The following is a 20,797-nucleotide window of genomic DNA, read 5'->3' on the forward strand; positions in this document are numbered from 1 at the left end:
GCTTTGGTAGTTTATTCACCCAGAAAATAGTAGTAACAATAATATGGTAGTTTGGCTTTGGTCGCCTTATTTGATGGGATTCTGGACCAATTTTCTTCAAGTAAACATAACATCTAGTAAAGTATATTGAGAGGAGAAACATTTCTGGTCAGTAAGAGAACATTATATTATTATAAAATCATCCTAAATCTGTGAGGCTTGTGGACAAGCTGGACATTTCTTCACACTTGAACATCTGGCTAAATTATACATATTGTCAATTTCTGTCGATATATACATGCATGAACAATTATCAACTTGTTTAAATTGACATCTAAGTCCTAGGGGTAATGCTGTACTGAAGCCCTGAGACAAGCTTTTATCATCTGTTTGATTTGCAAGTTTTATTTTCCCATATAGTAGGATTTCTCAGGGTTGGATCCTGCTGGAGTAGCCATTCTCTCTCCTTTAGATACTGCAAGAGTGGCTGTGGCTCGTCTCTAAGTTCAGTCACGGCACCACAACCATAAGGGCTTGGCCTTTGGTAACCATGAAACAGCTTCTCCCTTCTCTGATCATCCACGCCGTAAGCAAGGGGAAATCCTGGATGCACTATTGAACTCTCTGTATTAACTGTTGGATTAGAAACAGAAGGAACTCCATACTGATCAAAAAGGCCAAAGCGGGAAGCATCAGGAGTGGGGAAGTTCCTGGGGTTCCCCGGGGCAAAAAAGTTGATAGGACTCACATGGTTGTTGGCCCGTACAAGATTGCGACTTTCTCTGAATTGACGAAGCCATTCCGAAGAAGTCATCCCTCTAAATGGAGGGGGGTATTTTTCCATGAAACCTGGAATAGCAGAACCATAATTAAGTTCCCCATCAGGAGACCAATTGGGGTAGCCACTTACCCTTGATGCATCATAGAAATTCCCTGGTTTACTAATGTACCCTGAGCCTTTCACCTCAGATATACTAGATTGAGTACCATTATACCAAGCAGCATCATCAGGCAATAAAGGGGCAGAAGGCACAGGAGCTGAATACGGAGGAGGTGAGTAATGGTTGGTTGAAGCTTCAGATCTTGAAGAAGAGACAGAATCCACAGTTTGCCAGATGGAGAGACCACTCAGGGATGGAGTAGCTATTTCATCGATTGGGCTCAACCCCTGTCTACTCATATCACTTCTCCCCTCTTCAGTACTGCTTAAAATTCCTCTATTTAGAACCCAAGCACTAAGAGAAGGAGGCCCAGCAGAGACGGGGACTTCTGAAAATGAAAAGGCTGTAGTATCTTTTACAAAAAGCTCCTGCTGCTTGAATGGCTTGCTGCGACTGAAATTAGAAATGTCAGAATGAAAATCTGAAGCATCACAATGGGCCTGGTTTTGGGCTATAAGTAGTGATGTAGCGCGGCGCAAACATTCATCAGAAGGAACATTTTCCTCCATCTCTTTTGGAGATGCAGGGTCTTTCGCATTGTTCCTTAAACCATAGAGTGGGGCCGAATTATATCTTGTAAGAGGCTTGAAGAGAATTATTTCTTCCTCTTCCATGACAACAGCTTTCCCATTCATAGCATGGTTGCTTTCATTTTCATTGGCAATTTGTGTCCTGCACTCCTTTGTGGCTTCATCAATATGAGAATGCACCCCTTTGACATTTACATCAGAACTGGTAGACCCTACTTTTCCTGATTCTGGTCTCTCAGGCATTACATTTGTATCTTTCGCATAGAATTTCCTTCCAGAACTATCATAGGCGATCCACTTATAGGAACCATTTGATCTGTCTGCAATCTTCATCGCAGCATTGATTATACGCTGAATACGGCATTCAATCCCACTTTCATAACTGTCTATGTGATCCCAGTTAGTTGAGAAATCTAATGAAACATGTATTTGAACTAATGGTGCAAAGCCCCTCAACTCATAATCTTCCCACAATGCAGCTCTTTCACGGGACAAAACTCCAACGCTAACATTGAACTGCTTCAAGAGGTCAATAAAAGTATCAAAAAAATAAGATATAGAGCTTGTAGTTTTGTCATCCACCCCGTATGCTTCGACTTCATCAAGTATGCTCACCAGCCACTCCACAAAAACAAGTACAGTGGGTAGAAGGGGACAAGAGTCCAAAAGATTTGCCTTTAAACATCTATCAACAAGACGTCCCATGAATATGAAGGTAGCAGTCAATGCCAATTGTATCTTCTCAAGATGTTGCTTACTCCTTCCATCTTTCGACCCTTTGATTTCTGGGCTATTAATTAGATAATGGAAGACAAATATGAAAATGGAAACAGCTTGAAGAGCACGGAAAGGACCTGTTCTAGCCGAATCCATAAGCTGATAGGATTCCAACATGGCTCTTAGTTTCATATCATCTAACACCATCATCATATCCAACTCTCTCATGGTAGATGCAAAAGCACAGGGGAAGTCCTCCAAACTGCCTCAAATCATAAAGTTGCGAAGAAAATGAGAACTTGATTTAAAATGGAATGTAAACACCTGACAACTCAATACCTTATCCTTAAAACAACATAATTACATCTGAAACAAACTAAATCTGTTCATTAGTGGTTAAAGGGTTACCTTGATTTTAAGAAGAAGAAACTTAGTGTTCTGATAAGGAGTGGCCAGAAATTCATTTCTGCAGAGTGATCATGTTCACCCTTCAACAGACAGCAATCTGAAATATTCCTACTTGATCGTGATTTGACCGAGGCATCACTTCTTTCAGATGGTTTTAAGAAATCAAATTGGGCCTCACTTAAAAGAGTATGCAAATGACTTGACCTGCTCTGCAAAACCGCAACAAGCATTAGGAAATGCAATATTTGGATATCAGAAGTTGGCATGAATATCTAAAAGGTAAAATTTATTTGCAATAAATGAGCATATAGAATAAGTCTTACCCTTTCAAAAAGTAAAATGAGGTTGTTCTGGGCATCAGGGAAAGGTTCTTTTACAGCTAAACTTCTTACGCAGTGGTATAGAGCAAGAAACTCATCACCAACATATGTTGCCAAGACTGCCAACTAAGAGTGAACATGATGGGTTATATATGAAGAAATCATGAAATCAAACATCAAAAATGCAACTCAGTTCTATAGTATTGGCACAGACTACCACGTTCATCGAGATATATCAATAGAGAAAGTAAGAAAAATACATAAAATTACCTGATTTTGGGGGTTCCCACTATCTGGCCAAATTGTGGTAGCTTCCAAGTAGTAGGTGGCTGCAACTGACCAGTTATGTTTCTGGACACCAGATTTGTCATATTGTTCCATATATCTAGCCAGATCCCCAAGACAAACTAAAAAACGATGACACAAAAAGTGACATTTCTGCAATTTCTTTGGTTCAACAGAAGCAGCGCTGCCACCACTTTTATACAAGGAAGATTCTTGTGGAAGCCCATAATGACTTCGGATTTTCACAATCAAATTTTTGTAAAATTCAGTGGCTTTCAGCAGAAATGACTTAAACCCTTCTACATGTTTGTCATCAGCACAACTTGGGGCCATCACAGATGTCACACTTTCTGAATTAGCAGAGCTTCTTTTTGTTCTTTTGCGAAACTCATCAATGTGCTTATAGTGTAGCTTCCACAGTGAATATTCAACATCTTGAAGTTCTATCAGTTCTTGATCGCTCAAAATGAAACTCTCATAACTTAAACAGACTTTATGGTACAAGTCCCGAACATCAGAGTGCAATAAACCTTTGGAATGGATTATTGCCCATAACTGCTTTTCTGTCTTAGCAATCTGAAACCAACATGATTTCGAGAGTCTAAAACTAATTGAAACAAGAGGGATTTGTATCAAAAAAGAAGATCACATGAAATTCTAGCTACAAAGATGTACCTCAAGAAGGAAATTTGCCTTCTCTTTCTGATCTTTCAGGGGAACAGCTAAAGTACTACTCATGGTTATAGCCGGGACACTTCTTCAATATCTTTTTATCTCATCAACTGGACACAAATATTTATAGCATATTTGACCTGTCATTTGATAATGTTGGTAGTTAAAAATGAGAAAGAAGTGGAGAGATAGAGAAGAAGAAGAAACAACAACAACAATGGGAAACTTTATAGAGAAAATAAAGAATATTGACTTGCACTTTTTATGATATCTCCAAAACTTGGATTTAAATTTAAAGTATTAGTCCTAGCTGGGAGTATAATAATGTATAATTCAAGTCTTGGGGAGTCTAAAACGTAATTCTACGAGATTTAACTAACATGAATAGTTATAAATTCCAAACTAGGTTAGTACATCAGCAAAACAGACTGGCTAAAGACTAGCTCCTTAACAAATAGAAGAATTTGGACTGCCAGCAGCCCACATTGGCTGTATGGAACTCAAAACAATATGGTTTTTAAGTCAACGAATCATGGAGTTTTCTAAATTATTGTTTATCAAATCCCAAGCAGAATTTTTTATTTCTCAAATTCATATACCAATCACATCTCAAATCAATAGATACATTGAACCTTTACCAATTTCAGTACATTTTCTATAGTCATCCCACTACTGATAACAAATCAAATTCATATCTGCAATCACAAATCCTTCTTTCCAAATGAGCAACAAATGCCACAAACCTACATCTCTTTGACAATACTTCTTACACTGGAAAACTGTGGATTTGTAAAGAAAAATTGGGCTCCTTAGACCAAGGTTTTAACTTACTAGTTGCATATTCTTGTCCGCCAAAATGCTAACATACATATCAGAAAGTAAATTGCTATTGAAAGCAATTCTTTGCTTCTTTTTCCCCTTATATGTCACAGACTCACTTATGTAAAATAAGAGTAAAGGACTTCATCTGCAAAATCATCCAAATGCCCTTGACATCGATGAAAGCATTATTTTAGCACATGCAGCACTTAGAACAGTTAAAAGTCTGATTCAAATTTTACTTTGAGTGGATTTGACATCTTAAGCAGAAATATGAGAAAAGATCACAATAATGGAGTGAACTTGAAGCCACAAAAAAAACCAAATCCAAAAGTACTAATACCTCTAAAATTCAACTAAATTTCCCAGTCACTATCACCAGAGGGGAAAAAGAAAAGGAAAGGCAACAATTAACTTTTTTCAAGCAGATTATGCATCCAGAAATTGACCATCATCATCACCATGAAACAAGTATTGTATGTTCAGAGGTGAGAATTGCTCAACAGATGCCCCGACGTTTTCAGCTTTATAAGCATAAAACTTCTTGTTTACTAGCCATAAGAAAAACCATAACATTAAACTAAAGAGAATTACAGAAATTCCCTGAGGATTTAAAGAAAACAAAACCCACACGAAATGAAATTTGAGAAATACTCATCAGCCAACAGAGCAAAGACTCACCTTTACTATACTAAACATGAAAATTTTTAGCAGGAAGCAAGAACAAGAAGAGGAACAAGACCGGCAACAGTAAAAGAAACCACATCAAAGTAAGCAACCAAGAGTTGATCAAAGCAAAAGAGCTGAGATCTTTTTCAAGCACTACAAACAAAGAATATCATACCTGGAAATGAGAAACCAGCACCAGGGAAAAGGGGGGGAAAAGTACAGAGAGATAAAAGAAAAAGGCATCAACAACAAAACCCCATGAAACATAGCAATTTACTGCCAATGTTTAGAGAAGAAACTATGACCAAACTAACCAAGCAGAAGCACCCATATGGAAGGGAAAGAGAAAGACAGAGAGAGAAGCGCGGGGATTGGCAGCTGCAAGAAGAGGTTAGCCACCTGTACTACTCAGTTGTGAAACAGACAAAGCAAAAGGTGGCTGATGATGAGACTCGGGGAAAGACTTCTGACCCCCAATATTTATGATTTTTTTTTTTTTAAATTTTGTTGCTTTTTTTTTTCCTTCCCAATTCTTACTCTGAGTAACTAGTCATCACGGAATATAAAATCTTTAAAGATAGGAATATATAAAAGTGACTCAAATCATCATCATCATCTGTTTCTCTTGACTAAATGAAGAGTATCCCTTGCAATCCAAGCTAACCCCTCTTTTTTCTTGTCTTAGAATTTCCATTAGAACTTTTTATAAGAATAATAGCACCATCATCGTTTTCGGTAGCATGATTACTACATGGTTTATCCAATTACTACATTGATTACATTAACCTTGAATTAGCTTTCGTCTTGCATTAAATTAATGGTGTGGGGGCTATAGCCTCACAAGCTGGTGCCTGATGGGTGGTTGGGGGAGGGGTCCCTCTTGTGACTTCCCAAGGCAAACAAAGTCACTGACTATGATGTGCCTGTGGACAAATGTGAATAAATCCTTAAAAGAAAGAACCAAAATTCAACTAGCCCACAATGAAATGTGCCAACTCATGTACGAACCAATTTTGGAAAAAACAAAAATATGGATTTAACAAAAAGAAAGACATCATCTTTGACAATATATATATATATATACTTAGAAAAAATCTGCGAAGACTCTAAAGTTCTTCCCCAGGAGAGACATTCCTTGAAAAATTAAACTTCATATCATGCTAATAAATCAATTAATTGAAATAAAAATGTATACTCCTTAAAAATACATCATCAAATAAGTTTGCTTTAGAAGAATTGGGGTTTTGTCTTTGTGGATAAAAAGGTGTGAAATCATGAAAAAGGTGGGGTTGGGTTTTGCCAGACTGAGAAGAGAGCCTTTGGCTGTGACAACAATAGTAGAATAAATGTGCTTGAATGCTTAGTCAAGGTCTACCCTTCAACGTTCAAATCTTCACGGATAGGGGAGAAGCTTCCTGCTGCGTGATTGTCGTGCACGCATGGTCTTTAGCCCATAGATGCCTCATATGTCCTGCTGACACTACCAATTTATGCCGTCGAATCATCATTGATATCACAAACTAATAGAAAAAAAAAAAGCATAATAGGATTCAAACAACTTGCATGGTCAAACTGTTGGTTTGGCCTGACGGTTCATGCTGCAACGTTTTACAGGACTTACAAATTACATCCAATTAAAGAATTGGTAGGATCATTTTTGTTCTGCATTTTGTCCTCAGCAGAAGCCATTTAGATCAGCGGCGGAGCCTCCTTATAGGATTGGAGGGTCATGACCCCTAAATTTTAATTTTTTTTTAAATTTTTATAATTTTTTTAAAATTTTATAAACTTTTAATGATTTTTAAAATAATTTTTTATTTAATAATTAATATAAATAAAAAATAACAAAATAATTTCATATACTTGATTCAGTTTTAATTTTTTTTAATTTTTTTAATTTATATTTATATTATTATTATTTATTTCTATTCTATTTACTTCTATATTCTAAATTTTTATAATTTTCTTTCACAAATTTTTACAAATCATCAATTATATTTTTTTTCTTTTTTATTATATCATATGTGGATTCTGTCTTCTATTTATCATGTTTTTCTTTTAAGTGGTATGCGAATTTTATTTTTTATAATTTTAATTTTTAAAAATAAATAAATTATTATGTAATTTTTAAATATAAATTATAGTATTGCATTGTTACTTAAAATTTCATCAATATATTATTTTTTATTCAAAATAACCAATACATTCTAACATGTATGTTGCAAACTTTAATTAACAAGAATATACATACAAATTGATAGAATGAAATAATTGTATTGCTTGCAATACAATTTTATTTATTATATATTTTTTTAATGGCTCTGAAAATAATTTTTTATTTAATAATTAGTTTTATTCTTCAAACTGTTTAATAAAATTATAGTCATTATGATTAGTATATTGTTAGTTAAGCTCAACAAATAATTTCTAAACTAATATGTTAAACCTATCAAATTTTAAAAAAAATAAAAGTGAGTATACTAATTCAAGCTCATTAAGTTTTGATATAAATGTAAGCCTATCATAACATATTATATCTTAACAGTCTAAACTAATAGATTATCATAACATATTATATCTCAATAGTTCAATCTAATAACTCAGGATGTTAATTACAAATTTAAGAGATAAATAGAAAATAAGAGGAGAGTTATAACACACAAAGTAAAGAAACAATTCATTTGAGTTTGAAAAATTATTTTCTCTTTCACTTTTAAGTGTCAAAAGTGAGAAAAATTCTTTTTATAGTTACATTTAATCATATATATATATATATATATATATATATATGTATATATATAAATGACACCATCATTATTATTAATGAGTACTTTTTATATGTCTAATATTTTTTGAATATTATTTAATTTTTTAAATAAATAATAATTGAATTATATATAAATTTTGTTTAATTGTTTAATATATTTTTTTATTTGATTTTGTTTTAAAGATGTTTTAACTCCACCCTCATTTAGACAAAGGTAAAGAGAAAAAGGATGCAATGGATCAAACAAGTCAAAAATAAACTTGGACTTGGGTCTACGTAGTTGTTGTTAGGTTGCTGATTTGTAAGCTTTCAAACCACGATCAAAGCTCAGTGATTGCTCCCTGACGAGAAAAATCCAACTCCAGTGTGTCTCACCCCCTAATAAGAATTAGATTTGTGCTAAAAGATTGCCATTGCGGAGATTGATTGTGATCGGGATTGACAATATTCTTGCCGGTAAACGTCGGGCTTACCTCGTGTTCTTGATAGGAGCGGCTCAATAAATTTAAAGACATAAAGTGAAATATTTAAATGAAAATTTTTTTATTAAAATTTTATTTTTTTAGCTTTTTGATATGTATAAATTTTAATTAAAATTTTATAATCAAGTTTTTTTAATATTTTTTTTTCAATTAATAATATAATCAATTTATTTAATATTTCTTGAAATATTATTAATCTTAAATAAAATTTTATTAATTTTAATTTGAAAAAACTTTTTTCTCCTGAAGAAACACTTACTGAAATTGTTAACATTATTATAAAAACAATATATGCATTTGGAAAAGAATTGAGTCTTTTTATATGATTAAATATGTCAATTAGACTGTTTTCTTCTTATATAATTTTTTTAAAAAATTTTAATTCTGAAAATAAATCTAAACCATTAATATCAGAATAGTTGTTATATTTTAAGGAACATTCAAGATTAAGATAATATTCTTTCAAATGAGGTTCATAGTTTTATGAAGATAATAAAAGAATAGACTTGTTGTGTATTATTTAGAGAAAAATTGAAGTTAAAGAAAAAAAGAGCAAATGAGAAAAGAAGATTTCAAAAGTAGATATTATACATTGAAAAAAAAATAATTAGTTTTATATATAAAAAAAATTGTTGAAAATCATTAAATGTGTTGATTAAAAATAAGAGAAATAAATGAGAAAAAAATAGTTGTTGGAGATGATTAAATATATATGACTGTTAGTTTATTAAAAATAAGAGAATATAGTCGATAATTAATTATATTTTAAAAAAAAAAATAATAAAAAATTAAAATTTATTAAGCACATAATTAAAAAATAAAAAAATAAATAATTTTATTAATTATTAATTATTAATTATTTTTATATTTTTTAAATATTTTATATATTTTAACTTATAATTATTATATTATAATTATTATAAAATTATAAATTTTTTTTAAAATTAAAGCCTCCTCAATTTGGGGATTAAAGTCCTTGCTTGAATGGCTTCATCAAAGGATCGGCCCTGGTTCCTAATTTCACTTTTAACTTCACCACCCACACTTCTGCTACAGATATTTCTTTGTTCCTTATTGTGACGAGTCATCCGTTCCCTGACTTGGAAACTAAACTCGAGATATTTCCTCAATAATTTCTAATTGCTTCCTGCTTTGATTGATTTGCATGTTCGGGGTCCCATCCCATTTAATTTTCAATTGGAGTAGAAGGATAAGTGTTTGAAATCTGAAATGAACGATCTGGAACGTCATCATCTTCCTATTAGGCAGATATTTGCCTTGCTAGGATGTACATGTCATCCTTCGGCATGCTATGAAGCTATTGCAACTAAAGAAAGAAGCACAACCCCAAAATAGTTTGGGCTATGGGTTCAGCTTTAGTTCTTTTATATTTTCTCAACAAAATGAAAGAATAATAGTACACCTTGCACATGGGCCAGTGCCATGGCCATGGAGTAGTGCTACTCACGGTGTTGCAAGCATGCGGCCTAGAGTTGTTGGTTTATGTTATGGTAGACATCCGATCATGGCAATTTGACTAATCCATTTGGGTAAATTTTTTTACCAAAAACGAGAATAATAATTCAGTTCCCCCTTTATTGGTAAGCAAATGAACATAGTTAAAAACCCAAGTTGTGAAGATAATGTTATCGTTTTTAAATATTTTTGACTAAAAAGTAAGGGGTAATTCTTTCCTATTTATATTCAAAATAAGTCGGCACCCGAAATCACATGTACAAATAGAGTTTCCCTTTATTGTTGATGACCCTCGAAGTAGACTTATTGAACTTTAGAAAGGTGATGAGTTCAAGTCTAGAACTTCAGCAAACTTTGCTTGAAGGCAACTTTTTTCCTGATTTTCTTAACAAATATTGGTCAGGTAGTGGCTCCTCCAAGTCTCAGGATTCTTAGACAATCCTTACCATGGTCTAATTACTCTGCCTTGTACTTTACTACTAGTTTGGGTTTTCCCTGCCAAAGTGGGAGAGGAGACTGCCGGTGAGGGAAGTCATGTGGCAGCCAAGGTAAGAATATTGTGCTCGAGAAAACCTTCGTTTTTAGGTTATGTTGCAGCAACAATATCAGCTTAACCGAAACCCAATTACTACAGCAATGATTGGGCTTGTCCCAAACCAGCCAGTATTATCTCTTGAGCTTAGGATTCTTACTCCATTACTAACTCAACCCAATTTGTCATAAGATTTAGGCAACCCTTTGATCAAATGGATAACCATGTCATGCCACCAGGCCCATGGATGAGCGCCCCCTTCGTACAAAACCAGGCTCTAAATGCAGAATATAGCCAAAAATTAGTCAATAGTTCTAACCTTCTCATCAGGTTTTTGCAGACTCTATTGCTTATAAACCTATGATTCTAAGCTTGTTTTTGATATTCATTGAAAATCTAGAAAATAGTTATAATAAACAGATGAACATAACCTTGGCATAAGTTTTGTCAACCATATATTTCTAGGGTGCCTCCAATTCCATCCTCTGTTTCAATTTGTTCTTGGCAGCCACCCATTGAGGTTAGCCAATTAGGGAGCTTGAATGACTATGATGGTTTTAACATTCCAATTACAGGCATTGGCAGTTGAAGAAACAGCTAGGTTTTATCTGGCAAAACCCTCCCCAAAAAAGAACATCACCCCGAGACCAAGAGAAAAACAAGGAGCAAGAAACGGGCACCCTCAAAAAATAAGCTTTAAATCAACAAAATTATGAACCACTAATCCCACCCCCTAAATTTCCCGTCTTTGCTCTTTTTTTATGCCAAAGAAGCTCACAGCCATCCCGCATTCGTTCTATAACTTTCTCTTCCCCTCCTTTATCAGGAAGGGCAGGGCTTAGGCATTACAACCCTCTCTGTCTCTGTCTCTCTCTCTCTCTCTCTTACAACTTTTCTTTCGTTCAGAAAGTTAGCATTTTGTTTTTTTCTTTTCCAACGTTCCCGAAATGGGTTCCAAGGTCTGGCTGGTCTTCCTTCTCTTGGCCTTGGCAATGGTGGCCGAGTCCACCACATTTCACGAGGCCAGCTGGGGTCTCACCCATTTTGGCAACGATGAGTTAAGTTCATGCATTGACGGACAGTGTGATGTTGAAGATGTCAGCCAGACATTGATGGATTCCGAGATAAATCGTCGCCAACTTGCTCAGAAAAGATACATTAGCTACGGAGCCCTTAAGGCCAACTCAGTCCCATGCAACCGTCGTGGAAACTCCTACTACAACTGTCAGAACAGGAAAAGAGCTAACCCTTACAACCGTGGTTGCAGCGCCATTACCCATTGCTATAGGTACACTAGTTGAAGAGAAAGTTCACCCAAGAGAGAGAAACCCCCAAAAACAAAATTTCTAGAGTCACCGAGCTTGCAATATTTCCTCCTCTGAATCCCCTTCTTCGTCTTCTTCTTCTTCTTAACTAATTCTTCCTTGTTAAACAAAGTTATCATTTGTATTTTGGCTTGTTTTTGGTCATAAATATATGTTCCATATGTGTTAAAAGGGTAGTGCAAAAGGGGGTCAAGGTGTTCTTGCTTTTGTAATTTGCACTAATTCTTAATTAATTATTTTTAATATGTATCTTCTGGAGGAAATTAAAAAAAAAAAGGGAAATGAAGGCTAGAATAAAATAATACTGTAGTATTCCAAATCTAATGAGAGCTTGGTAGGTTTTTCTCTCTACGTCCATGTTTTCCTTATAATGATAATCATTATTTAAGCCGAGATGAATATGTAATAGTTGCAGTATTGTTTAATTAAAGATATATATCAGTCTAAATGTTTGAATGATTATAACTTTAAATACAATTTCTTTTATACACGTAAGAATTCTGTATATAGACATGTTATTGACACTATATATATATATATATATATATCGTAGAAGTTAAAATACTCTGCTGACAAAAGGGTGGAAGGCTTGCAAATCAGGGCGACCTGGTCCATTAATTCAGAAAGACCGTTCCTTTGACTGAACTTAATTGCTTGTTGATGAAACAAATTTCAGAAAGGAAGTTTCAACATTTTCATTTTATAGCTTGAAGATCACTAATGGAATGAATTGATTGTCGGGGTGCATTTTGCAGCCACCTGGTACCCAAAGCCTTGATGTTTCTTTTTATTCCTACTAGAATAAGAATAAGATCTGTGTGTAAATCTTTTTCTTCCATGGAATATTTATATCCAAAAAGAAAAAGGGGAGGAGCCTAGCGGAGCAATACGTCAGTAGCACGAGGAGGAGGGATCAGACCTCAAATTTCGGGTTCAAACACAAGCATCCAAGTAAGAAACAGACGTAAAATTTCAGAGGTGATGAAAGGGGTTTGGTCAATAATTCAGATTGTCCCAATCGCCGTTGCCAAACAATCTTTCCAATCAAATTATGCTTTTTGGGTCCTCTTTCATCTACCCAATGTCCTCATCCCATTACACTCACACTCACTCACTCCTGTCTTCTTGTACACCCCTTTCAAAGTCTTTAATATTTTGTAATATTTGTATTGTTAAGTTTTTATTACCTCCTACCCTGCCTGTTTGTCAACTTGTTAACTCGTCAATTCATAGGTAACCTAGTTCTTATCTTTCTTTTATATCTTTTGGGTGTCAACAATAAGGTTAACACTACTAGGATTTGAACAAAATTCTCAGGAAGATTTTTTTTTTTCCAGGGAATGTGAAGTCTTACGTATCCTTATCATCTTTGATAGTGGGAATAAACGCGTGGTGCCATTTCTGCTCATTTCTTCTTCTATGGACGGTAATGGCATCTTTCAGGTTTCCAAGTTTCGACCATGACATTTGTTTTTCGTAAAAGCTTCTTTACACGTCATCCATAAATAAAACAATGTGCAACATGAATTTGATCAGCTTCAGCATTCAGCAGTGATGCTGCAATGGCCGCAAAGCAACTTTCAATGGCTATGATACCATATTCGATTTGAATCATTAAAATCTATTTTAACAAGACTTTAACGGTTCATCTCATTTATTCGTTTGCTGATAGGAATTCTTTGATGATTCTTACACTCTCATTAACATACATCCCAACAGACTGATACACACTGTCAAATGCTATGAATCAAGGTTATGGTAGGTTGGATGAACAGATTTTAGGGGAAGAAATATGGGTTTGATGGATGAGCTGAGGGCCCGCCATGTGTAAACAATGGGTTCGCCTTTTTGATAGTGAAGGGGAGAAGAGGTCCTGATCTGATAATTTGGTAAGGGGCATCAAAACAGTGCACATGGAAGTTTCAAAATTGCCAATAAATGACCCACCAACCGCAGGGCTGCATAGTCTACAATCCAATATATATTCACACAAACAAACAAGGGAAGACAAAACAAAACAAATGTAAGAGGTGACCACAGCCCATGTTTTCTGGCTTTCCCATTTTAATAACAGCTCTTTCTCTTTCTCTTTTTTTTTTTTCTTCTCTTTCTTGCCTTTCATCATCGCGAGTCCCACTTCCCCTCCCACCTGCACTTTCTCATGTCTCCATTCACTACAGTTTGGTCTCTTTTGAGTCAAAAAGTAGGGACTTAAAACAATGTTTAAGTGCAATATTCAAAGAAAGAAGAACTAACTTTGCATGATTGCTTTTACAACAATTCAAAGTTTCCTTGTATATTAAAGTACCCCTCTTACTCAGGCAACTCAAAGAAAAAAAAGGAGCCATTGCTTGCTTTCTCTTTCCTTGCTACCCTTCTTATCCAAGTGGGACCTTGAATTCACTGTCCAAATAAAATACCCTTGTGTGGCTGAAATAGTACCAAATTGCTGATCAAGTCCACTAGATTTATTACTACTTTTTTTATAGAATATAGACCCCACCACATATATATATCAACAGAGACCCCCCCCCCCCTATGACCAAATATGATAAGTAACTTTAAAATTTTTCAGTATTAAAAAGTTGCATCAGATGGCAAGATTGAATGGGGCCCATTTCATATCCAATGGTGACATTTTTTCCGTAATGACCCCTTATGGTGGATCTACCCACAAGGCCAAGATGGTAGACTATAAATTGTTGCATTGAGCAGCCTAGACCACAGTTTGAGGAAGTAGAAACAGTAGATGCACTAACAATCAATAAATAAGAAAATCACGAGTGCATAAAAAGTTAGAATTTCTTCTTAAAAAAAAAAAAAAACACACAGAATTGCCTGCCTCCCTTGGCATCCTTTTTTTCCCTCACAAAGGAAAAACAAAACAAAAGAGTCAAGATTCCTTGCCCAATTATCTACTCTTTCTTTGACAGCTAGCCTCAAAGCTGCTTTTGCCATTTGATACAAACAAAACTTTTCCCATTCCAGCTCCTCTTCCTCTCTCTCTCTCTCTCTCTCTCTCTCTCTCTAATTGCCTCTCTGTTCATCTGCACTTCTTACAATGTTTATTAATGTCTTAAAAAAGGCAAAGGAACTGATTGGGATCTCAGACTCCCAGTCACTCATCTTTTGCATTTATTGATAGAAAAAGAATTACCAGAGGGAGTAAAAACCACTGATTCTCCCCTTCAATTCACAGTCATCCATATAAATTAACCACTACAAAAGGCACTATAATTTCTCAAAATACCAAAGTTTAATTCCTTAATTCACTAAGCTTATTTTCTTATCGTCCTTAGCTCAAATTTCCTAGCATACAAACATAACAAAGAGGGAAAATAAAAGTCAAAACAAGCATAAAATTTTACAATTGAAGCAAAGATTTTCTCTTCATTCCTCTCAAAATATCCAACATTACAAATATTATCTCTTGTTTTTCCCCTTCCTTTCCGATTCCCCATCTTCACTGCCCCAACAATATATAAAAATCTTACAACATCAGCAGAATAACGAAAAAGCAAAAACAAAAAAACTAAAAATGATTCTTTTTATTTCAAGAAGAAGTAGAAGAACCTGAAACTCTAGGTGAAGTAACTGGAAAAAGAGGGAGAAGCCTAGGCTCCGAATCTCGCGGTGTAGATGCCGGTGATGGATGCAAATAAAAACCCTTCTCTTTAATTGCCTTCTCTTCAGCTTCCTTGTCTAGTTTCGCATTATTGTTAAAACAATTCGTGTAATTTCGAGGTCCAGATCGGTCAAACGGGTCTGGAATTAAGGGAGTAACAGGGCTAAGAGCCAAAGAAGGGAAGTCAAGAATGCTAGGGGAGAGTATTTCAGGTTTGCGAGGCGAAAACCCGGAATTGTTGGAGCCAAAAACCGGGTTCAACGGGTTGATCTTGAGGTTCTTGAGAGAGCTCCTTCGCTCGTAAAGCCTGAACCCAGAATTTTGCTTGTTTTTGGGGATGGATTTGATGGGAGGGATGTGGGTTTTCGGGTTAGGGTCGGATTGAGCGGAGGTATTTGGTTTGGTGGATGAAGCAAGCTTGGCGGTCTCGGAGGATCCCGTGAGCATCTGGACGACTTGTTTAAACGAGGAAGTGTCGGCTTGGACGAAGGTCGTCGGGTACGGATTGGCGGATTCGCATCTGGTGATGGGCTTAGGCTGTTGAGCTGGAGGAGTTGGCGGTGGTGGGTTGGTGTTGTTGCTGCTGCTTGTGCTGCTGGTGCTGCTGTTGGGACTGTGGCTCTTGGGAGATGCAAGGAAATTCGGGTTTGGGCTCGGCCTTGGAGAGGTTTCCATTTAGCTTTCTTTCTTTCTTTTTTTTTTTTTGAGGGCGTCTTTGATCTTTGGACGGAAAGGGGTTGAAGAAGGGAAACGAAGGAGGAAAGAGGGGAGAGTCTGAGGAGATTTAGATGTGGAGGCGAGATAGTTTTTGGTACTTCAATTTTCGGTTTGGTAAGAAATGTTTTGGTGGGGACTTTGGGAGTTGTTTTAGTTGTGTTTAACCCCCATTGCCTCCTTTATGCCTGTGCTCGACACGCGCCTCCATCATTAATATATTCATTGTCCTAGTCCAATGAATAAATTATGAACCAAGAGCTCACCTAGTCACATGGTAAATTGTGAAGGAAACTTCATCTTTTAGCTACTTAAAAAAAACTAAGCAATTTTATTGTTTCACTACATCTATATGGTTTTATATTAGATTAGGAAGATCATCATTTGTGGTAATTAATGGATATAAATTTGATTGAATTATTAGCATTTAAAGGATATGAGTCACCATAAAATCATTTAATATTAAGTCAAAACAACTTTGACCAACTTTCCTTTCCAACATTTGTACTATCCCAACGCCTATCAAATTTATTTATTGATCATAGAATTTTGTTGACGAAAGCAATATGCAATAATAAATTCAAAAAAAATTTTATTAATACTACTTAAATCGAATTGATCTGTCCAATATTCATAATTTTCTTTAAATTTTTATAATATATTATATATATAGCATCAAGCAAAAAACGTATTTTTGTTTTCTTGTTATCTCTCAAATTATAATATACGGTGATGTTTGAACGCTTGATTAGAGGACCGAGCCCAGACACACGCGCTAGAAGCGAGAGTGTGGGGTCTAATTGTGAGGAAGTCCATGTGGTAGCATGCGATTGGTGGTGATTGGAATTTCAGACAAAATGGGTGGGGCCAGAGAGAGGAGAGAGAAAATTGAAATCGTCAATAAAAGTTTCAATATTTGGCATTGACTTATAAAACCTTTGAGTCTGACTACGGTAAGGTTAAGATCATATCATATCAAACAATTACTACTCATCATTTAATTTTATTATTATTATTGTTATTATTAAATAACATATTACTTTTATATTTATTTATTCATCATTATTGCATATTGCTTTGCCTTTTGATACCCATAGGACTTTCTATTTGCATGGGAGGGATTCTTGATTTTTCAATATATATAAGATAAATATAGTTTTCTTAAGGTTTAGATACTTCCTAAGTCCAACCTATCCTTCATTATTTGTCCTGATAATTCTTAATTCTTTTCCCTTAAAAGATATTAGTATTATAAATATTGGATGCAAATCCCTATTCCTTTCAATGTTTCATTTGATATTAATTTCATAATTTTACATCTTATGTCTAATCTTATATTATTAACTAAAATTCTTAAACTCTAAACTTTAAACTATACACTCAAATCATAAGTTCAAACCCTAAATTTTTAATCCTAACATAAAAAATTTATGGGATACATGATATAAAATTATGAAAGAGATATCAAGTGTGACATATCTATTTTCATCTTTTTTAATCGAAATAATCTTTTGAGGAATAAATTTCATATAGTTTGGTAGAAAAATCATTTCAAAAGTCACTTTTCATTAGTTTTCCATTTTAAGCCTAACTAATAAGCTTTCTATGGAGATTTCTTAAGATTATTATTAGAAACATTGTCAATTATCTTAAAGATGGTATTTGTTAAAGTTCTACTACTAATTTTAATGACATTTAACATTAATTGAATCATTAATTAATCATTAATGTGTTAATAAATTTTTAAATTAGCTTGTTTACATTAATTTTAAATGTGAAGTACTAAATTCATTTTGTAAAAAGAGTGTTGAGAATGGATAATGAAAAGCCTTCTATCTTATTTGCTTGGCGGGGGTTTGGGATAGCAAGAGGCAATAGGTCAGGCTAGCATGACCTAAATTAGATTATACAAAACTTGGCATCATTGGTGTTGTTTTGTCAGGTACAAAATTATATTTTAAGTACATTGTCAGTTAAATATACCCTTATCTTTTGTGTTTTATGTCCCCACCCCCTCACTTGTATTTATCCTTAATTGCTTCTTGAGGATCAACAAAATCAGATTAACCCATGCAAAATAGAAATTTGGTCCCCATACTCATTGGGAAATTTCTGCAAATATTTCAAGTCATTATTCACTTACTAAGCATGTGTATTAAGGAAGAAAAATGGGTTTCTCTTGAGTCACTTTTTTCCCAATTTACAAATGTGTAAACCCTAATTACATTGTTGTGGATCATACAAAGGACAAGAGGAAAACCAAAAAGGATGGGAAAGGGTTGAAAACTGAAGGAAGTGAAGGGGAAAAAAGCTTCCACCAATTCAGGGAGATGGAGAGTTTTGGGGGACGTTGGGAAAAATATACCCAAAGATTTCCACCCCCCAACACAAGGTCAGATCAGAATCATTGATGCCCACATTGAAGTTGATACTTATTGCCAGTATCCTAAGCTGCACTAACAATTTAAAAAAATAAATAAATAAATAAAAGTGAAAATGAGAGGTGAATCTAATTCTCGTTTATGTAACCCTGGCAAGTAAAGTGCTGTGAAAATAAAAATAAACAAATAAAGGTGCAGAGTGTGAGAAAGGGACCACATTGGGCCACTTCCATTCCATAATGGGTAGGGAGGAGTGGGAGGGGGCTGTTTTCTGGTGTTTCAAGCTGCTCCTTTCAAGGAACAAACACCATTTATGAACTTGGAAAATGGTAGATGCATACAACTGGGCACGTTTATAAAACAATTGCAATCTTGATGTATTCGACATAGGAACCCTCTCCCCTTCCCCCCCAAAAGAGAAAGATCCTATTCCACTTAACTGTAGTTTGGGATATAGTTAACAACAGGCTGCATGAATTTTTACTGTTTTAGGAGCCAAATAATTTACTCAACTAACAAGTATATATATGATGTTAATTGAAGCACTCTAACCAAGAAGGCTTCTAATTAAAGATGGGTTTGGGTAGGTAAAGAGGAAAATGTGGTAATATTAGCAAATATATCAAAGGTAGGTCGGTTTGACCACATAAATTAGGGGGTTTTTTTGGGGGGGTTAGTTGTGCTGAGCCAGTTCATCTTAATGACAGTGACTTGGATTTTTCCTCTTTGGCAGAGCTGAAATGGAAAGACCACCTCCCTTTTACCTGATATTTTAAACATACTTTTCATAAATATGGTTTCATTTATCCAATTCGGTAGTCTTCAATAACAAAAATAAGACTCACAAAAACAGAAAGACAGCATAAAAAAAGGCAGGAGGTGGCATTTATGTGCCTCGCATAAGAACTACTACAAGATATAACAAATTTAATCAACTGAAAAGGAAAATTGTGATTATTGTAGATTTAGAGTCAATTCAATTGTCTTAGGTTTGCTGGCTTGCTGCCGAACCATGTTCTGCACACAACTGTAAATGTTGACGTCTTAGCTTCTAGGTTGTAGTTTTTTGTGACTGAAGAGATGAAACATGGGGTACTGAGCGCAAGTGTTTTCATTAGGCTTGAGAAGAAGAAAGCAGGACAAAAGGCCCTGAGACAAGCAAATTTTTGTAGGTCGATCCAGGCCTAATTAGCATCCTGAGAGAGAAAAATAAAGAAGGCCCATCAAGCCCTGATACTTGACAGGCTTCTTCGGCCTTGAGGGACTTTCAATGGCAGGCTTCTCAATCCTTCTGCATCGAGAGGTTGAGGAGATTCATTCTTGTCATGTCTTGATTCATGACTGTATTGATCTACTTAGAGGTGCATGTATTAAGAACATGAAATTATTACAAAATCGCGATGACTTGACAGAAAGCTATATCCAATAAGCAAATGTTGATTAAATTACAAGAAAAAGAAAAGGAAGGTCCCTGGTCATGGGCCATGGGATTGTCACTGAGTTTGGGGTAGCATATTCCCCTACTTGAAGTCACTAAAACAAAAGTACGCAAGCCAAGCTGAGCACTTGAAGCTCAGATTGAGTTTAGTGGACTCGGGCACTCAATTTTGCCAGCCTATCTGACACATGGTGGCAGTCCCATTACTCTCCCTGAAAACGTTGTTCGGCCTTTTCCTCGTGAAATCAATGATCTGCAATCTCCATTCATCAGTCAAGGTTCAAGGGGCCACACGGGTGTGAATCTGTGTTTGCACAGTTTATAAGAATAGCAATGCTAGCCATCCAGTTGATGTGATTTCAGACTAGTAGATGATGATATCACCATGACTGATCAAGCAAATAAAAGCCCTCTCGAGGTTTTCTGAAAAAAGATGGCTAACCAGCTTCCCCCCCCTGCTTGAAACAGTGAGAGATTGGGGCCAGGAGGGGAAACAAGCCCAGCACTTGACACCGAGAGCTGAATCTTTAGCATCCCACAATACTTTCAGAAATGCTCGTGAGATAGGATCATAATATAGCTATTAGTACTAGTAGTGATACCTATCCGAAAATAGGTAGGAGCTGCAAAAAATGAAGAATAAAAAGCAATCAAAAGCGTAATCTTAATCTTTTTTACTTGACCCAGTCTAAAATCTTTCAAACATGAGTTGCCTTT

General features: G+C 35.2%; 3 protein-coding genes across 4 annotated transcripts; 1 reads left to right on the forward strand and 2 right to left on the reverse strand.

The window, feature by feature from the left end:
• LOC18596826 (protein SMG7L) lies at positions 149-5,813 on the reverse strand. 2 transcript variants are annotated; one of them, XM_007025529.2, is made up of 6 exons: positions 5,516-5,813; positions 3,856-3,992; positions 3,166-3,756; positions 2,899-3,021; positions 2,576-2,784; positions 149-2,429 (listed from the first exon to the last, which is right to left on the reverse strand). In XM_007025529.2, the coding sequence occupies exons 2-6, from the start codon at positions 3,916-3,918 to the stop codon at positions 362-364; spliced, it is 3,054 nt and encodes a 1,017-aa protein (XP_007025591.2). In that variant the 5' UTR covers positions 3,919-3,992; positions 5,516-5,813; the 3' UTR covers positions 149-361. The 2 variants fall into 2 exon arrangements, with proteins under 2 accessions (XP_007025591.2, XP_017978683.1); XM_018123194.1 differs by having other exon boundaries at positions 3,856-3,962; positions 5,516-5,804.
• On the forward strand, positions 11,371-12,273 carry LOC18596827 (protein RALF-like 19). The gene has a single exon (XM_007025530.2). It carries the CDS (start codon positions 11,545-11,547, stop codon positions 11,896-11,898), a length of 354 nt encoding a protein of 117 aa, XP_007025592.1. The 5' UTR covers positions 11,371-11,544; the 3' UTR covers positions 11,899-12,273.
• On the reverse strand, positions 15,160-16,489 carry LOC18596829 (VQ motif-containing protein 4). The gene has a single exon (XM_018123260.1). The coding sequence runs from the start codon at positions 16,220-16,222 to the stop codon at positions 15,476-15,478; it is 747 nt and encodes a 248-aa protein (XP_017978749.1). The 5' UTR covers positions 16,223-16,489; the 3' UTR covers positions 15,160-15,475.

This window comes from Theobroma cacao, chromosome 6, assembly GCF_000208745.1.
Source record: "Theobroma cacao cultivar B97-61/B2 chromosome 6, Criollo_cocoa_genome_V2, whole genome shotgun sequence".
Classification (NCBI taxonomy): Eukaryota; Viridiplantae; Streptophyta; class Magnoliopsida; order Malvales; family Malvaceae; genus Theobroma; species Theobroma cacao.

Bases quoted from the DNA above. Each gene is read 5' to 3' on its own strand.
- LOC18596826 (XM_007025529.2), bottom strand. From the start codon at position 3,918: ATGAGTAGTACTTTAGCTGTTCCCCTGAAAGATCAGAAAGAGAAGGCA. The intron at 3,757-3,855 runs GTACATCTTTGT...TGTTGGTTTCAG, and splicing joins AGGCAAATTTCCTTCTTGAG to ATTGCTAAGACAGAAAAGCA. The intron at 2,430-2,575 runs GTAACCCTTTAA...GATTTGAGGCAG, and splicing joins TTCTTCTTCTTAAAATCAAG to TTTGGAGGACTTCCCCTGTG.
- LOC18596827 (XM_007025530.2), top strand. From the start codon at position 11,545: ATGGGTTCCAAGGTCTGGCTGGTCTTCCTTCTCTTGGCCTTGGCAATG.
- LOC18596829 (XM_018123260.1), bottom strand. From the start codon at position 16,222: ATGGAAACCTCTCCAAGGCCGAGCCCAAACCCGAATTTCCTTGCATCT.